The sequence below is a fragment of the Dendropsophus ebraccatus genome, chromosome 15, assembly GCF_027789765.1.
Source record: "Dendropsophus ebraccatus isolate aDenEbr1 chromosome 15, aDenEbr1.pat, whole genome shotgun sequence".
In the NCBI taxonomy this organism is placed as follows: domain Eukaryota; kingdom Metazoa; phylum Chordata; class Amphibia; order Anura; family Hylidae; genus Dendropsophus; species Dendropsophus ebraccatus.
In genome coordinates, this window is record NC_091468.1 from 38,152,916 (window position 1) to 38,170,223 (window position 17,308).

General features: G+C 41.8%; 1 protein-coding gene across 1 annotated transcript in view; it reads left to right on the forward strand.

Moving 5' to 3' along the window:
- ACSS1 (acyl-CoA synthetase short chain family member 1) overlaps positions 1-17,308 on the forward strand; it is a 70,665-nt gene that overhangs the window by 40,649 nt on the left and 12,708 nt on the right. The window contains exons 7-11 of the mRNA XM_069955384.1: positions 2,279-2,416; positions 4,195-4,287; positions 12,362-12,474; positions 15,447-15,573; positions 16,272-16,399. Of these exons, the coding sequence (XP_069811485.1) occupies positions 2,279-2,416; positions 4,195-4,287; positions 12,362-12,474; positions 15,447-15,573; positions 16,272-16,399 (599 nt within the window). The remainder of the gene's footprint in view (positions 1-2,278; positions 2,417-4,194; positions 4,288-12,361; positions 12,475-15,446; positions 15,574-16,271; positions 16,400-17,308) is intronic.

A 17,308-nucleotide genomic window follows, 5' to 3' on the forward strand; every position in this document is an offset into this window, starting at 1 on the left:
AATGTAATTAACGAAATCCTTGGCTCTCTCAGCATCGCCCGCCCATACTAGGAGGAGGTCGTCGATGTACCTCCCATACCAGAGGATGAGTCCTCGGTATGGGTTGTGGATGTTGTACAGGACGACCTCCTCCCAGTATGCCATGTAGATGTTGGCGAGCGACGGTGAGAAAGCAGCCCCCATGGGGCAGCCCCTAACCTGCAGAAAAAAAGCATCTCCAAACTGGAAAAAATTGTTAGAGAGTAAAAAATATGTAACTTCCAAAATAAACGTGCAAAGAGCATTACTATAATTCCCATATTTGTGCAGATGGTAAGATAATGCTGTGATGGACAGATCATGTGGCAGAGAGGGATAAAGTGCCACCACATCACAGGATAGCCAAGTGGCATCCTGTATGGGTGGCAATTTGTCCAGGGCAGAAAGAAGGCTCTTACTGTCACGAATAAACCCTATGCTACGTGTGGCCAAAGGCTGTAACAAAGTATCAAGCCAGGTGCATAGGGGTTCCAGTAGGGAGCCAATGCCCGAGACTATGGGGCGAAGGGGTGGGGGGAATACCCCCTTGTGAGTTTTGGGTAGGGGGGAGTTCGTGGGGGAGGAGTTAGTGGTACATGGTACATCCCACACATTATATAAGGCTTATGTGTATAGCGGTTACATTGCCATGATTAAGGAGGGCTGCCTCCGCAACGCGTCGGCGCGATTTTAACCAGTTTTTAATTTCACCTTATATGTACCAATAAAGAATTTTGCACTATCTAAAGGAGCTGTGGAAAACCTTTTCTACACAAGAAACATCAAGCATGTTGGATTGTAATATAACTATTACTTTGTCCTGTGAAAGATGCCTGACTGATGTGAGTGTTAATGTTACCGAATCAGGGGAGATAGAATATCTAAAATGTGTATGTGGCAGGGCTCCAAGGTAAAAAAAACATGAACAGCTGTCAGATGAAGCAGAGTTTAGTTAGTCTGATGCAATAGCTCTGGATTTGTCATTAGATGCAGCTAATTATAATGTTGTGATATACTAACTATACTTTCCACTGTTGATAGGAATTACAGGTTGTTTTAAGGGCTAGCGCACATGTCCCCAAAATCCTGTCCGTGCATGGACGGTGTCCTGCAGAGTGGACATTATGAAGTCGGGAGCTCCGATACAGGTTGAAAGTTTGTGCTAGTGACACAACATAGGCAGGTTTCTGCAGACGTGTGTATTAGCCCTAAGAAAACTGTACTACACATAATTTAAATCTACAGTAAATGAATGAATGGCAGGAGCTTGTACACCAAAGTTCTTTCCCCAGCTCTACGTCTGTCCTCGGCACATCTCAGAAGTACAGTATGCCTTCCAGGGCAGGAGGGGGCAGGTAATGGATGAAACCATGCCCACATGCAATAATCGCAATTTGTTACATGTCCCTCTAGTCTCAGAAGGTATACTACCAAGATGTGCCAAGGGTGGAAGTGGAGCATTGGGGGAGGGGGGGCTGAACAGGTGATACATTTTCTGCTCCCCGAATGGTTATTGGAAGAGAAGGTTGGACAAAAAAAGAAGGTAGGACAAACACCAATCTTAAGAAAGGTTGGAGAAGGTTGGATAAAAATAATCTGGTTCTTAAGGCCCTATTACATGAAGCGATCTGCCGCATTCGGCTGTCAACAGGCTGAAACACAAACGATCAGCCTGCCAACGATCTACTGCCGTCTCTCCATGCAACAGGAGCGGCAACAGCAGACCGCCGCTATCTTCTATGGGCTGCCCAGATGATTTAACAATCGCCCCCCATGGCCCCCTTACTCCTACCTGCTCGCTGTCAGAGCATGTAACAGGGCCGGCAGCAAGCGGGGAACGAGGAGTAATTGCCCCGTGTAATAGCGGCTTTAGTATTTCAGATGGTTCCAAAGGTGTTTAATGGGGTTGAGGTCAGATCGATCCACAAAAATAATGCTCAAGGAGCCTTTTTTTTTTTCTTAGCATATTAACTTTGCAAAATTCATGAGATTGGATGGTTGCCATTTTAGTAGTGTACAGTAGGTGAATGATTACATTTTAAAGAAAGTTCTTGGGATTCCAGGTGGTTATTGGTTACACAGTTTACTATGTTTTGTAAACATATAGGTGACATTCCGCCAAAAGTGCACATGACTTTTATTACTATTGTGCTCTGAGATACAAGAATACTATTTATGAGAGAGCTGAAATGTTATGATGTACGATACAACGTGGAGAATTTTAATGACATTTTCTATAAAGAAGTTTGTTGATGCTTAGGTCGCTATTGGGAGACGGTTGAAAGGTTACGGATCAATCAGTTTTATGGTGCGCCAACTGCAATACGCCTGCTGCTCAAATATGGAGATGAATGGGTAAAGAAATATGACAGGTCATCTTTAAAAATGTTGGGCTCAGGTAGGTGAAGAAGATCAATCTAAAACCTACATTTGTATATGTTGTTAGATTCTTTATTCCAGGACCATCTGCTGTAAACTTTTTATTTGATGTCTTTTTGTAGAATGAAATTAATATGAAAAGGAAAAAAAGTTTAATTATGACCAAAATATTCTGTTACTATTGTTGCTTACATTGGATGAACATTCACCTTTATTACTCAGTGGTCCTTACTACAATGTTCCTACAACAGTCCTCAGATATTTACAACAGGAAGACATTGAAGCTTGAGATGTTTATTAAAGGGGTTGGCTATTTTATAATAAAATAGTTCAGTGCACAGTATTAGTCAGTGTACTGACTGAACTTACTAACAGCAGTTCCCTGTGTACCTCACAGAGCTAAAATCAGACTCCCCTCCTCCAGGCTGTGCTGTCCTGCTCTGTGGTGATTCTTTCCATAAGATGGCCAACATGGAGAAGCATGTGACCATGCCCTGCACTCAGTGTCCTCCATGGGCATATACAGGCTCAGTGGTGGACACTGGGGGCGGGGCTTGGTCACATGCTTCTTCGTGCTCTGATTTTAGCTCTCTGAGGTCTACAAATCTATGCCTGCACTTGGCAGGCGTAGCTGATTTTTTTTGCTTCACACACAGTATGACACCAGCCATTCTGTGACACGGCAGTGTCACAGAATGGCTGTTGTCAGTGAAGTTCATCCCGACCAGCTCTGCAGTACAGACCGCATGAACCTCCTTTCTCTAGAATTGGGATGCGGGAACATGCCAGTGTTCCTGCATCCCAATTCACCATAGCTGACAATGTAAAGTCCGGCCGGAGCCACACTTTACATTGTTTGCTCTGTCAGTCTTATTTCGTCATTTTTTTTCGGCGGCTGCAAGGAATCCCGGCCAGAGTGTACACAGAGTGTATACACTCCGTCCGTGATTCCAATGAGATGAATGTGATCACCAATTTCATAAAATAACGGGCGTGGTTGCAAAACTGCCAATGTTTAATGAAATTTTAAGTTGTGTGAACATAACCTAAGGGTACCTTCACATGTACTGGATTGCAGCAGATTTCATGCTACGATTTCCGTATGCGAGTACTGTATGTAAAGCCCCATTCCATTTAAGCCGTGCCTGGCCAGCTAATGCATTACCTGGCTGCGCTCCTGCTTGCTTCTCAGGTGAACGGTGTAAACAAAAAAAAACAATATATAACAGAAAAAAAAAAATTTTCACCAATATTAATAAAAAACTTGAGGTCATGGCGCAAAAAAATGACACCGCAACCAGCCCTGTAGGTGGAAAAATAAAAGCACTATGTGTCTTTGAAGGCGAGGAGGAACATTGTATTAATTTGACCCAGACATCCTGGCACCAATGGCCTCGGTCCTGAAGGGGTTAATATTATATTCTGTAGGTCTTAAATCACACTGTATAAATTTTTTTTTTTAGAGAAAAAGAAACAGAATAAATCTGTTGGTTACATACTGTCCCATTCACGAGACAGTAAAATATCAGAAAGTTCCATGCAGGTTAATGGAGTCTAACAGTTTGTAGTGTTATATATCACACTTAACAAGGGACAGACATTCCTTTTGTCATTCTTAAAACACTAAAGAAACATAACTGTGGACCTAGTAGAGCCGTGTGATGTTGTCACATGCTTTGGAAAAAGTTGCCCTCTCTGAACTTGTTTCTCCTTGTTCTGCTCCGCTAGGTCACTGCTCTTAACCCAGAGTGTGTAACAAGTAGCAGTGACTTTACTAATCTCCTTCTGTCCTTTTAGTGGGCGAACCAATAAACCATGAAGCTTGGGAATGGTTTTATCATGTGGTCGGAGAAGGAAGGTGCGACCTTGTGGATACATGGTGGCAAACAGGTAAATCACTGTGATAAGTACAATGAAGACTGTGAATACACACATAAAATACCTATTTACTGCTGTATTACTGATCATCGTACGCTCCCTTTAATCCAATCTTTACCTCTAACCATTCTACCAATTATATATCTTACAGTTACATACTACAGAAGACATATTCTGGGAAGCAGACTATTGTAGATAGCTTACTCACAGCACGCATGCCATTTTCCTATTAACAGGCCCAAGGCCATAGAGAAACCACCTTCGAACCTTCACCTCCCCATGATCATATTTTATGATAAGATAAAATATTTTATTTACCCCTTAAAGGGGTGCTCCAGCGTGGGGGCACTTTTTTGGGGGGACCGGGGAGGAGGTGGCTGAAAGAAAAGATGTCCACTTACCTCCCCGGTTTTAGCGGCGGGTCCCGCATCACTGCGCTCCGGTGCCCGGTACCCGGCCACTTCCGGGTGTCTGACGCGGGCCCGAGACGTGACGTCTCAGGTCCGCTCAGCCACTTAGTGAAGGAGGCGGGATCCGTTTGAAGTCCGCTCGGATCCCGCCTCCTTTACTGAGTGGCTGAGCGGCCCTGAGACATAGCGTCTCGGGTGGCGTCAGACACCCGGAAGCGGCCGGGGACCGGAGCGCCGTGATGCGGGACCCGCCGCTGGAACCGGGGAGGTAAGTGGATGGTTCCCCCCAAAAAGTGCCCCTACGCTGGAGCACCCCTTTAACCTCTTAAGGACGCATGACGTACCCATACGTCATGCGCCCGTAAGAGGTGTTCAGAGCGGGGCCGCGGCGGTCCCGAGTGCCGCTTGTAGCCCGGGACCACGGGTATTAACGGGCATGGTCCGATCGCCGTGCCCGCTAATACAGTAATCAGATGCAGCTGTCAAACATGACAGCTGCATCCGATTACCGGATGCAGCACTTTCCTGGTGTCTAGTGGGTGAGATCGCTCCTCCGGGACGTTGTCCAGGAGGAGCGATCTCCGTGTCTGCTGCCGGCCGGGGACGCGTCCAAGATGGCGCCGTCCTCGGCTCGGCACTCGTTTGTTTTCGGCTGCAGCAGCTGAAAGCAAACGAGTGCCGATCTCATTGATCTTTGCTGTATAACTATACAGCAAAGATCTCAATGAGAGATCAAAGTGTATATACTAGAAGTCCCCTAGGGGGGCTTCTAGTATATGTGTAAAAAAAAAAAATTATTGTTATTAGTAAAAAGCCCCCTCCCCTAATAAAAGTTTGAATCACCCCCCTTTTCCCAGGTTTTAAATAAAAGTAAATAAATAAATAAACATGTTTGCTATCGCCGCGTGCGTAATTGCCCGAACTATTAATTAATCACATTCCTGATCTCGCACGGTGAACGCCGTCAGCGCAAAAATATCCCAAAGTGCAAAATTGCGCATTTTTGGTCGCATCAAATCCTGAAAAAATGTAATTAAAAGCGATCAAAAAGTCATATATGCACAATCAAGGTACCGATAGAAAGAACACATCATGGCGCAAAAAATGACACCTGACACAGCCCCATAGACCAAAGGATAAAAGCGGTATAAGCATGGGAAGGGAGCGATTTTAAGGGACATATATTTGTTAACAATGGTTTGAATTTTTTACAGGGCATCAGATACAATAAAAGTTATACATGTTACATATCGTTTTAATAGTAACGACTTGAGCAACATGCACAACAAGTCAGTTTTACCGCAGGGCGAAAGGCGTAAATACACCATCCCCCCCAAATAAAAGAAATGCTGTTTTTTTTTTTTTCAATTTCACCACACTTTGAATTTTTTTCTGGTTTTGCAGTGTACTTTATGCAAAAATTCAGCCTGTCATTGCAAAGTACAATTAGTGACGCAAAAAATAAGGGGTCATGTGGGTTTCTAGGTGGAAAAATGCAAGTGCTATGGCCTTTTAAACACAAGGAGGGAAAACCGAAAACGCAAACACGAAAATTGGCCCCGTCATTAAAGGGTTAAATGGGTTCTCCCATCTGGGGCAGTTATGCCCTATCCAGAGTATACAAAGGACAGGGCATAAATAAAGCCCATATTACACGGGGCAACGAGAGGGATCAAGCAATCGCCGACCTGTCAGGTCATCGCTTGCCTGGTTCTCGTTCCCTGCTCGCTGCCGGCGCTATTACATGTGTTGGTAGAGAGACGGTGGGGGGGGGGGAGCTGCGAATGGGCTGCCTGTGTGATCGGGCAGCCCATAGAGGATAGCGGTGGTCTGCTGCCACTCCTATTACACAGAGCAACGCCAGCATATTGCTGCTATCCTCATCGTTGTTGTTTCATGTTTAAAGACAATGATCCAACAGCATTGTGCATGTCAGCTGATCTTTGTCTTCTATTACACAAAATGATTACCGGCTGTAACGGTCAGTATCGGCTGAATACGGCCATTAATTGCTTCATGTAATAGGGCCTTAAAGGGAACCTGTCACCCCCCCTGCCGGGGCAGAGTCCGGCCGACCCCCAGCTAGAGACCTTTATACTTACCCCGGAGAACGAAGTCCCGCTCCTGGGGCCGATCCCGCTGCCAAAATATCGCAGTCATAAGCCCGGTGCGCGCGCATCACAGATGAGTCCGACGCTCATAGAGAATGACGGCTCCATTAATTCTCTATGGGCATCAGACTCATCTCTGATGCGCGCGCACCAGGCTTTCGAAGGCGATATCTCCAGGAGCAGGACTTCGTTCCCCGGGGTAAGTATAAAGGTCTATAGCTGGGGGTCGGCCGGGCTTTCCCCCTGGCACGGGGGCTGATAGGTTCCCTTAAAGAGATTGCTGGGGGTTCGAAGGCTGAAACTGTCAAAGAGACCCAAATGCGGTGCGCAAGCATGGCCTACAGCTGTAATCTGTGGGTGTTTCTTCCAATTTACTATCTATTTTGCTAAATAATCCAGGGAAGAAAGGAAATGCAAAATATATCCTTTCTTCCCTGAATTGTCAGTGGAGCAGCAATGGTCTGTAAGTCTCCACACGTCTTTATGACGGCTCTCCTCAAGGAGAGTCACTACCCCTTTGACCCACGTAAAATAATCCAGAAATCTTCAGTTTTCAGTCTGACCACTAGGTGTAAAACTAAGCTGATACTTGCTCTGTATGCAGTGATAAGGAAGGGGTGAGTAGAAAGTGATCTCTACAGCATTAGGCTATGTTCACACACTATATATTTTCGTGAAATCACAGCCGTTCTACAACGGCCGTGATTGTTACAGAAATATATATTACATAGCCGTCTATGGGATCCCGGCCGGAGCGTATACACATAGTATACTCTCCGGCTGGGATCCCTCGCGGTGCCGCAAACAACTGACATGTCAGTTTTCTGCGGCCACTATTCATTGAATAGCGGCCGCAGAAACCCATGTCAGTGCACACTATGGAGCGAGCGGATCCCGCCGCTTGCTCCATAGCGTGCAGTGGAAAGTTCTGATGCGGGCACGCACGGATCTGCCTACATCAGAACAGGATGATCTTTTCAGAGACCAGCCGGGTCACGGAACAGCTATGTGAACATAGCCTTACAGTGAAAAGTGACACCAGTAGGTCACAGAGTTCACAGAGCATGCTTATACACCTTGGCCCAGATTTATCAAAGAGTGTAAAATTCAGACTGGTGCAAACCGCCCACAGCAACCAATCACAGCTCAGCTTTTTAGCTGTGGTGAAATGAAAGAGGAGCAGTGATTGGTTCCTGTGGGCAGTTTGCAGCAATCTAAATTTTACACCCTTTGATAAATCTCCCCCTATGTGTTTATGTCCATGGGACTTGTTGTAAAGCATATCGCTTAATGCTGTTAAACTACAAAGAAATAAAGGAAGGATTCTAGGATAACCTCTGCACACTGGACATTAAGGGGAACCTATACTTTCCTCAACTTCAGGGCACTTAGCGCTCAGTGTCTGCCCTTGGTCTAAAGCTATAACACTACAATGTAGATAATATTTAACATACACAAGCCTCATGTATAATAATTGTTGCTTTATCACTTGTCTGTAAAGTTCACACGCCTGTGCAAATATTGGCTGGAATTTTCCATTAGAGAGTACTGATTCCATAAAGCTGAGATTATAATGTAACACTTTATATTCCTTTAAGGCTTAGCTTCACAGTGTGGTTAAGGTGGATACAGTCCAGACCTAACATGCAGACCCACTTGTCTCTTGGTAAGCTAGTCTTCTATTTAGTTTTCTAGTGGAGGTGGTGTTATAATAATAGTTAATAGATGTTCCGCCACTGCCTCCCATTAAAATAACAGAATCACTGTAATAAGTCAGGAATATTACAGTTTTCTACATTCTCTATATGCATGAAGAAGCAACCATGAATACAATGTCTGCTCTAACTGGAGAGACCATAGCTGATAACCAGATATGTTATATGACTTTGAACTGTATGCACGTTATATACGGTGTAATGTATGGACTTTCCCATGTGCATAATAGCTTGATATCATTATGGCTCAGCATTGAGAACAGGGTTCACGAGGTGCAGTTAGTTCTATGCAGATTATTGTACATTGTGATACTTAAATGCAAATAAAAATGAAACATGTATTTTCTATACATTTTACTCTTGCTGGCCTCTTAATATTTTTTTTACTCTGGGGATGTAACAAGTTATTATGGGTCTCTATAGAAAGTGATGCCCAGCTAAGAGCTATCACCCAACCTCTTCATTCCCAGGCAGCTTGACATGGCTGTTCCTTAATCATAGATGCTCAGAATAATTGAACACCAACGTACCTATCACTCCCAATAAGCAGACCTATTGAGAGATGATTTAAGGGAAAACAAAATGTTAATTCATAAAAAATAGGACAATGGACCAAAATGGGGAGACCCTAGGAAAGAACCAGACTGCCTGATGGAAAGTGCACGTCTCTGCCTGACATCTACAACGCCTGCAGAAGAGACTGAGAGAAAGAGAGAGAATATATAAGGCAATATGTAGGGGAGAGCACATATAACAAACTATAAAGGCTGTATATTTAAAAGTAAGAAAAATCATGAATAAATACCTACGGTCATTTTAAACATATATGATACGTACAAAGCAAGCATAAAAAATGCTTTTTTAAAGGGGTCTCCATAGTCTTTATTAAAAAAAAAATGGCAGATTGTTTAAAAAAAAGTATGCAATTGTTACATACAACTGAATGGAGATTGCAGGGATCCATAAGCCAGCCGCATTCAGATATATGAAAAAAAATGTAAGGGGTTGCAATTTCAACTATGCCCTGGTATTTGAAGAAGGACTAATGTGCTATAAATGGCCAGTAACTTGTGCGCACCCTGTAACAACTTCACTTCCAGCTCCCTCCTTTCTACAGATACATGCCATTTCCTGCACAGGAGTTGGGTCATATTACCTAAAAGACCCCATAGCAGTTCCAGATCATTGTTACATAGCTGACAGTTATCACAACCTGAATAAATATTTCTGTTTACACTTGTTATATAATAATATTGTAAACAATAGAATAACAAAAATGTTTTAAATCTGAATTAATTTATTAAAAACAGTAAACAAAACAAACAAGTAATAAAGCAACCTATGGCAATTGTCTAATGCTGCCAGTGAAATTACTCTACTTTTTGTTAATGATATCTTTTACCTCCCATAATGCAATGTCACCCTATTTATCCAGAAGGGGTTAATTGTCATTGCAGAGGGATAAGCATTGTGGGTATTAAGCATCGCTGCCTTCCAAGGGACCTACTGTACCAATTACAGTTGAGCTTCATTTAAGGAGATTTGAAGCGATTAAGTTACGGTAATTAGTGGGGTCTCATTTGCATGTACTTAGTCAAATTAATTTGCAGAGATTTGTGTAATATCTTTTTAATTTGTTAAGTGGTCCTTGTGAATCCCAGATGAATTCTGTTTGTAAACATCACATCCCTACCTATAACCTCTATAGCATTTTGATATTCTTTCTAGTTATATTGGCTATTTGGCCAAATGTAAATTCTTAAGGGTCCAATTAAGTTAGACGGAAATCTCTGAATGTATCTAATTCAGCTCGATCCAGAATGATTAAGATTTGTGGTGGTCCGACAGCGTAATCTCAGGACGCAGATAATGGGCAGCATAGCCTAATACTGAGTAATAAAAGTAATTTGGTGCCCTTAAGCTCTTTATATATTCACTTTACTTCTTTACTGATAAGGCGGAGGATAATTCTTCCTCTGGATAAATGAGTTCACTTTGCCGAGGCTTAGTTAATTGTTAAAAATGGCTGCTTACTATGTAACAGGGCTTTTTTTTTTACTTTTGTCTTAATGAAAGGGCTCAGAGATTTGTGGTTTCATTTGTGACTAAGACAAAGCCCTGAATGTATCACTCAAAGCCTTGAACCGCAGAAGATGTTTAGCAATCTGTAAGATTTTCAACACACACATCATATTTGTTCTCATTGATGATTCTATATCAATAGCCTCAGGCACATGGCTGTCTTATGGGATCTTACAACCCTTGAAATGGATATATAGAGCATATAGAGACTATAATAGAGCATCTTTAAGAAGGGCTTAGCATCACCTTAGTATGCCGATGTTTGCGTATGGTCTAGGGATTTTTTTCCACACTAGAGATTTTCATCCCCCCCCCCAGTACATATCCTGTACTGCTGTGTGTCTAGTATCTCCTCTCTACAGTAAAGTGTGATACTACATGTCCTGTACTCCTGTGTGTGTCTAGTATCTCCTCCCTATAGTATAGTGTGATACTACATGTCCTGTACCCCTGTACTGCTGTGTGTGTCTAGTATCTCCTCTCTACAGTAAAGTGTGATACTACATGTCCTGTACTGCTGTGTGTGTCTAGTATCTCCTCTCTACAGTAAAGTGTGATACTACATGTCCTGTACTCCTGTGTGTGTCTAGTATCTCCTCCCTATAGTATAGTGTGATACTACATGTCCTGTACCCCTGTACTGCTGTGTGTGTCCTGTATCTCCTCTCTACAGTAAAGTGTGATACTACATGTCCTGTACTCCTGTGTGTGTCTAGTATCTCCTCCCTACAGTATAGTGTGATACTACATGTCCTGTACTGCTGTGTGTGTCTAGTATCTCCTCTTTACAGTACAGTGTGATACTACATGTCCTGTACTCCTGTACTGCGTGTGTGTGTCTAGTATCTCCTCCCTACAGTACAATGTGATACTACATGTCCTGTACTGCTGTGTGTCTAGTATCTCCTCCTTACAGTATAGTGTGATACTACATGTCCTGTACTGCTGTGTGTGTCTAGTATCTCCTCTCTACAGTATAGTGTCATACTACATGTCCTGTACTGCTGTGTGTCTAGTATCTCCTCTCTACAGTACAGTGTGATACTACATGTCCTGTACTGCTCTTAACCTGTGCCAGGATGAGTTGCTCCTTCGGGCACCAGGTGACGCTGCTTTATTTGATTTCTCTGGGACCCTGTGTGATCTGTACATGACCCTAAAAACACTCCATTCCTCTTCAAAGAAAGTCATTTAGAGTTTCCAGTAGTTCTTTCTGACTGTTGTATATAAGGACTTATCCATGTTATCGACTTAGATTTTTTTAAATCTATTTTTTTCTTATTTTGGGTTGATATTTTGGGGGCTCCAGAACCACTTACCAGTTTTTCCCATAGATATTTGGTCTCAAGATACAATATATTTAACATACAAAGGTCATCCTAGAAAAAAATAATATTGTAACTTGTGAGACCACTGTGGTTAGGAGTAAAATTATATAAATATATAAAAAATAATATAAAAATTTCTATATATTTAAATATAGAAATTTTGAAGGGTTCACAAACTTTCAAGCACCACTTTCAAGTACATGTATTATATACTTGAGTTGTATGGTAACATAAATACATATGGAAATTAACCAAAGTATTAGAAGTAACTATGAGCAAATCTCAAAAATCAAGGTTACAGGAAAATTACCGACCTCAGAGTTGGTGTATTGTGCTACAATGTTGCTCTTTGGATCTCACTGTCCTCTACATATAATTTATTGTACAATATGTACCACATCTCCAGATTACAATACTAATGGGTTCAACCTGTTTTACAGAAACTGGAGGAATCTGCATTGCCCCTCGTCCTTCAGAGCATGATGCTGAGATCATCCCAGCAATGGCTATGAGACCTTTCTTTGGGATAAGACCCACACTCTTAAATGAAAATGTAAGTGGTGGGCCTTAAGGGGAATGTGCCACATAGACTTTTTTTTATGGATTAGCACTAGATACTGGAACATATTATTTTTTATTGTTTTTATTAGATTTTTTGTTCATTGTATATTTTGTAGTATTATTGGGGCAGCCATCTTGCCTAAACAGTTTTTAACATCATTAAGAGATATGCTTTACAGTGAGTCATATTAACATCTGCAATAAAAAAAAAAGAAGCTGCCCCATTGACATGAATGGGAAGGGTTGCTTGGCATTCTCTGTGACTTTTCCAGAAGTCATCTCACAGATTGAGGGAGGCCGAGCTGTGAGCTTCTTTTGTTGTATTTTCTATCTACTGGAGCTATCTTTTTCTGTAATGCTGTAATGCTTGCCTAAACAGTTTTTAACATCATTAAGAGATATGCTTTACAGTGAGTCATATTAACATCTGCAATAAAAAAAAAAGAAGCTGCCCCATTGACATGAATGGGAAGGGTTGCTTGGCATTCTCTGTGACTTTTCCAGAAGTCATCTCACAGATTGAGGGAGGCCGAGCTGTGAGCTTCTTTTGTTGTATTTTCTATCTACTGGAGCTATCTTTTTCTGTAATGCTGTACAGATCCCTTTCCAGCAGCCTCCTTCTTATCATCACAGAAAGAACAGGAAGTCTCCGCTTAGATTAAGGTTATGTTCACACACTGGAAAATAATACCAAAAGTAAAAGTAAAAAAAATGGCTGCATTTTTATTATAATAAAACACTCCACTGATGTCAATGGGAAACTGGATGTCAGTCCACATACCATATAGAATAATGGCCGTAAATGATAACAACCATTCAAATAATAAACATGCTCATTATTTACCACCTGCTTTGCAAAATATGGCTTTTTTTTTTTTAAAGGAAACCAATCAGCCCAATTGGCCCAGAGGGTATGATTGACAGGAAGAGAGGCCTGTTACTGGCCTCTCTCCCTGTCAATCATCCCACCGAGCGCGCTGACAGGCTGAGAGCAGTGACTAGACACAGGCGTGGAGCCGCCCAGATGACTACCTCCCCACCTCTGCCTGCTGTGCTCCCCCGGTAATAAAACTTCTTTTTTTTCTGGTATAAAGCTCCTGCCTCAACCATGGCCGGTGCGTGCCGCTGGCTGCTCAGGAGCTTTATACAGTTCTTCAGGGAACCATATCAGCCCAATTAGGCTGATTGATTCCCTTTAAATCTTTTCACACATGATTTTATTTCCTCAACATACCCTACATCGGGAACAGTGTTTGGGTGTCCATCTGGCACCCCATGTGGTGATTCATCTCCACATGTATACAGGGCACGTTCATCCTTGGACCCTGTAATGGCCTCTATCTAGATGAGTATATCGTTATTCTATATCTGTTATGCTTTGGCCCGTGTTCTAGTATATACCCTTGTTTAGGTTCTAATATACATTTTATTGTTTTCCCTATCCAGAAAACATTGTGGTTTGAACTATACTGTTTGAGGAAATATACTGCTGTGGTCTCCACTTATGTGATTGTGGTATTGACTGTGTGTTTCTACTATCATAACTACATATGAGAGACAATCACACTACATGTTATTGTGTAGCAGGTGCCATTGTGTTTTTCATCCCGTAGTGGTGCATTATTGAATATCTGTTTACATCCCTTAAGCAAGAAATGATCATTGTTTGTTGATTCCCTGATGAACCCGTAGCAAACAGACGGGGGAAACGCGTAGGAATGTTTACATTTTAACTGGATCTGTTGATCAATATTGTACATAATTCACGGTGTGTACACGGTTTATTTCATTTTTTTTGGGGGGGGGGGGATATTTGTAGGGACACATGGTGTTTATTGTTTTCTCCCGCGCACTTATTTGAGAGTAGGGACCGCCATCGTGGTTGGGACCACCCTGCTAAGGAGGTGACTACCCCAAAAGGCAGGGATAGAGTATCTCCTCTTAGTGCAGAATGCACTTTTCCCGCCCCCATCTTGGTTTCATCTGATTTTAGGTCCCTTTATCCACCATACTCTGTTTTTACGTGGGAGTAAGTTGTCACAGTTGTTTGTCAGAATAATTTTTCTTATGACTTTTTGGATATAATTAGTGATATGATTTTAGCGAGCTATTAAAAGTTATGTTTTAAGCCTTATTTAGTCAATACTCTTGTCAGGCTTTAATTAATTCTAGTGACTATAGGGCTATTCTATCTGGTGGTTAGCAGAGACCCATATATCGTGTCTGCATGGTTTGGATTACACTTATAATATTACAGTCATATTTAGCTTTTATTTTACTGTGTGTGAACCTTGTCTTAGGCTTAGTGGACAGAATGAAAACTTCAGAAAAATTTCTGGATTATTTCAAAATACACATAATAAAATGAAAAATTAGAAAAAAAAATCACCCCAAATTCCTAAATTCCCTTTATAACATATATACCTGACATGTTCTTTTATTTGCCCCTCTATTTCCTGGTCCTTTCCCTTAATACTGCAGACATCATAAGCAGATGTCAAGGAGCCATTCTCAACCATGGCCATCCTGGGCATTAGAAGAAGGTGTGGGACGCTGGGGACTAGGCTCCATCATAATTGATGGTTTTCTCAGCAGCTATGTTGGTCTCTAGATGAAAAAAGATGCTTGTCCAAATGTAGATTTCTACAATATACTACATATGATTAAACCATTTTGCTACTTTAGCATCACAGCTAAAGAATTTGAGTTATACAACCATGGAGCTCGATCGGTCATTAATAGAGATGAGCGAACCTCGAGCATGCTGGAGTCCATCCAAACCCGAACTTTCGGCATTTGATTAGCGGTGGCTGCTGAAGTTGGATAAAGCCCTAAGGCTATGTGGAAAACATGGATATAGTCATTGATCAACTCGAACCCAAACCCAGTTCGCTCATCTCTAGTCATAAATTAATGCCACTCATAATAAGGGACTCTTGTTATAACATGTATTTCTGTTACCAGGGCAAGGTTATCGAGGGTGGTGATGTCTCAGGTGCACTCTGTATTGCTGAACCTTGGCCCGGTATGGCCAGAACTATATATGGAGACCATCAGAGATTTATTGATGCTTATTTCAAGGCATATCCAGGTAATAGCCGTACTCTACTATCGAAGATCAATACATTGAGCTTGTATCCTACTTTACATTTCACTTTTCTGTTATTTATGAGAATTGCACAGTCATCATTGATAAGAATGTAAGGCAGAAATGACTGATAAAGCTGCAGACAGTCATTCATGAAATACAGCCTCCACCCTGGAAAAAATGTTTGTGTTTTATAACATTTCAAGACTTGTCAGATATTCTTTCAGTTTACCGGCATGCGCAGTAGATAGGACCCAGCCATGTGCCCCATCATTATAGCTTTTAACATGATGATTAGTATATTCTGATTTCTTGCAACATAATTATCTTCAAAAAAGCAAAGAGAACAACTAGGTACATAACCACTCAATAGTTTATAGTGCTTTTGCTCGATAAAGTTGTGACACAATCCATATTGGGGCCAGTTCAGACAGAGTAAAACTGGCGGAATTCTCGTGCGGAGACGTGCGCCTCTCCGCTCTAAAGTCAAAGAGGAGAGGGGAGGCGCGTGAGAATTCCGTCAGTTTTACTCTGTCTGAACTGGCCCATAGTGATAAGAAATGTTGATGGTTAATTATTACCCCATATAAGTTCTGTACCTACAGTGCCTCATACATACTGGGATTTATAGGATAAATATTTTTCTTGTATCATTCATTATCTTCATGCACATTATATAATATTTTACCTATCTGTTCCAGGCTATTATTTTACTGGTGATGGAGCCCATAGGTCAAATGAAGGGCACTACCAGATAACAGGTCGTATGGATGACGTCATAAACATCAGTGGGCATCGACTTGGCACTGCAGAGATTGAAGATGCATTGGTATGTATATTCTATAATAAATAAAAGTTATAATTAATAAGTGAATAGTTTTTGTAGATAAAATAGAAAAAAAAGACCAAAAATAGGAGACTCAAGTGGTTTGGTCAGTGGTAGCAGGTCAGTGGTCAGCGATAGCGGGAAAGTTTTATATATGGAGATATGCAAAGAAGATACAAAGAAGTTATGTAGGAAGTTATTAGGGCATACGGGTTAAAATAGACATCATGGTGGAAATGTAACATAGTAAAACATCACCACCACCGTCTGTCTTCTATAGCAACAGACTTGTCTGACACAATTCCATATGAAAAAGAAGAATTTCAAGGGCACTCACCAATGCAAGGTAGCAAGGACGCGTTTCACACATATCACATGCTTATTGTCTGACATAATTGGTACTTGCAGATTACTGATATTTGCAGATTATAAAAATGAGCATCTTATGAAAAGAACATTTTATGACTGTAACTTGTAATGTAGGCCATACACACTAAGGTCAGCCAAGCTGATCAATGTCCGTAGGATTGGCTGACCATCTAATATGCGTAGGGCACCCTCCCCATGATGGCAGATGTCTGGGGACAAAGTGGGGAAATAATTCAACATGATTCAAAGTGATTCCCGTGTGAGCTCGCATCCCAATTCACCACTGCTCTCAATGGAGTGTTAACACAATTGTGTTAACTGACATGCCTTGTACGGCCGCTATTCAGTGAATAGTGGCCGCAGAAAACTGACATGTCAGTTTTTCGTGTGGCCAGATGGAATCCCTGCTGGAGCATATACTATGTGTATACACTCCGGCCCGGATTCCATTCATTCCAATACAACGTATGTTTTGTATAAATCAGGCCGTTGTTGCAATTTGCAACAACAGCAGTGATATATACAAAACATACGTTGTGTGAA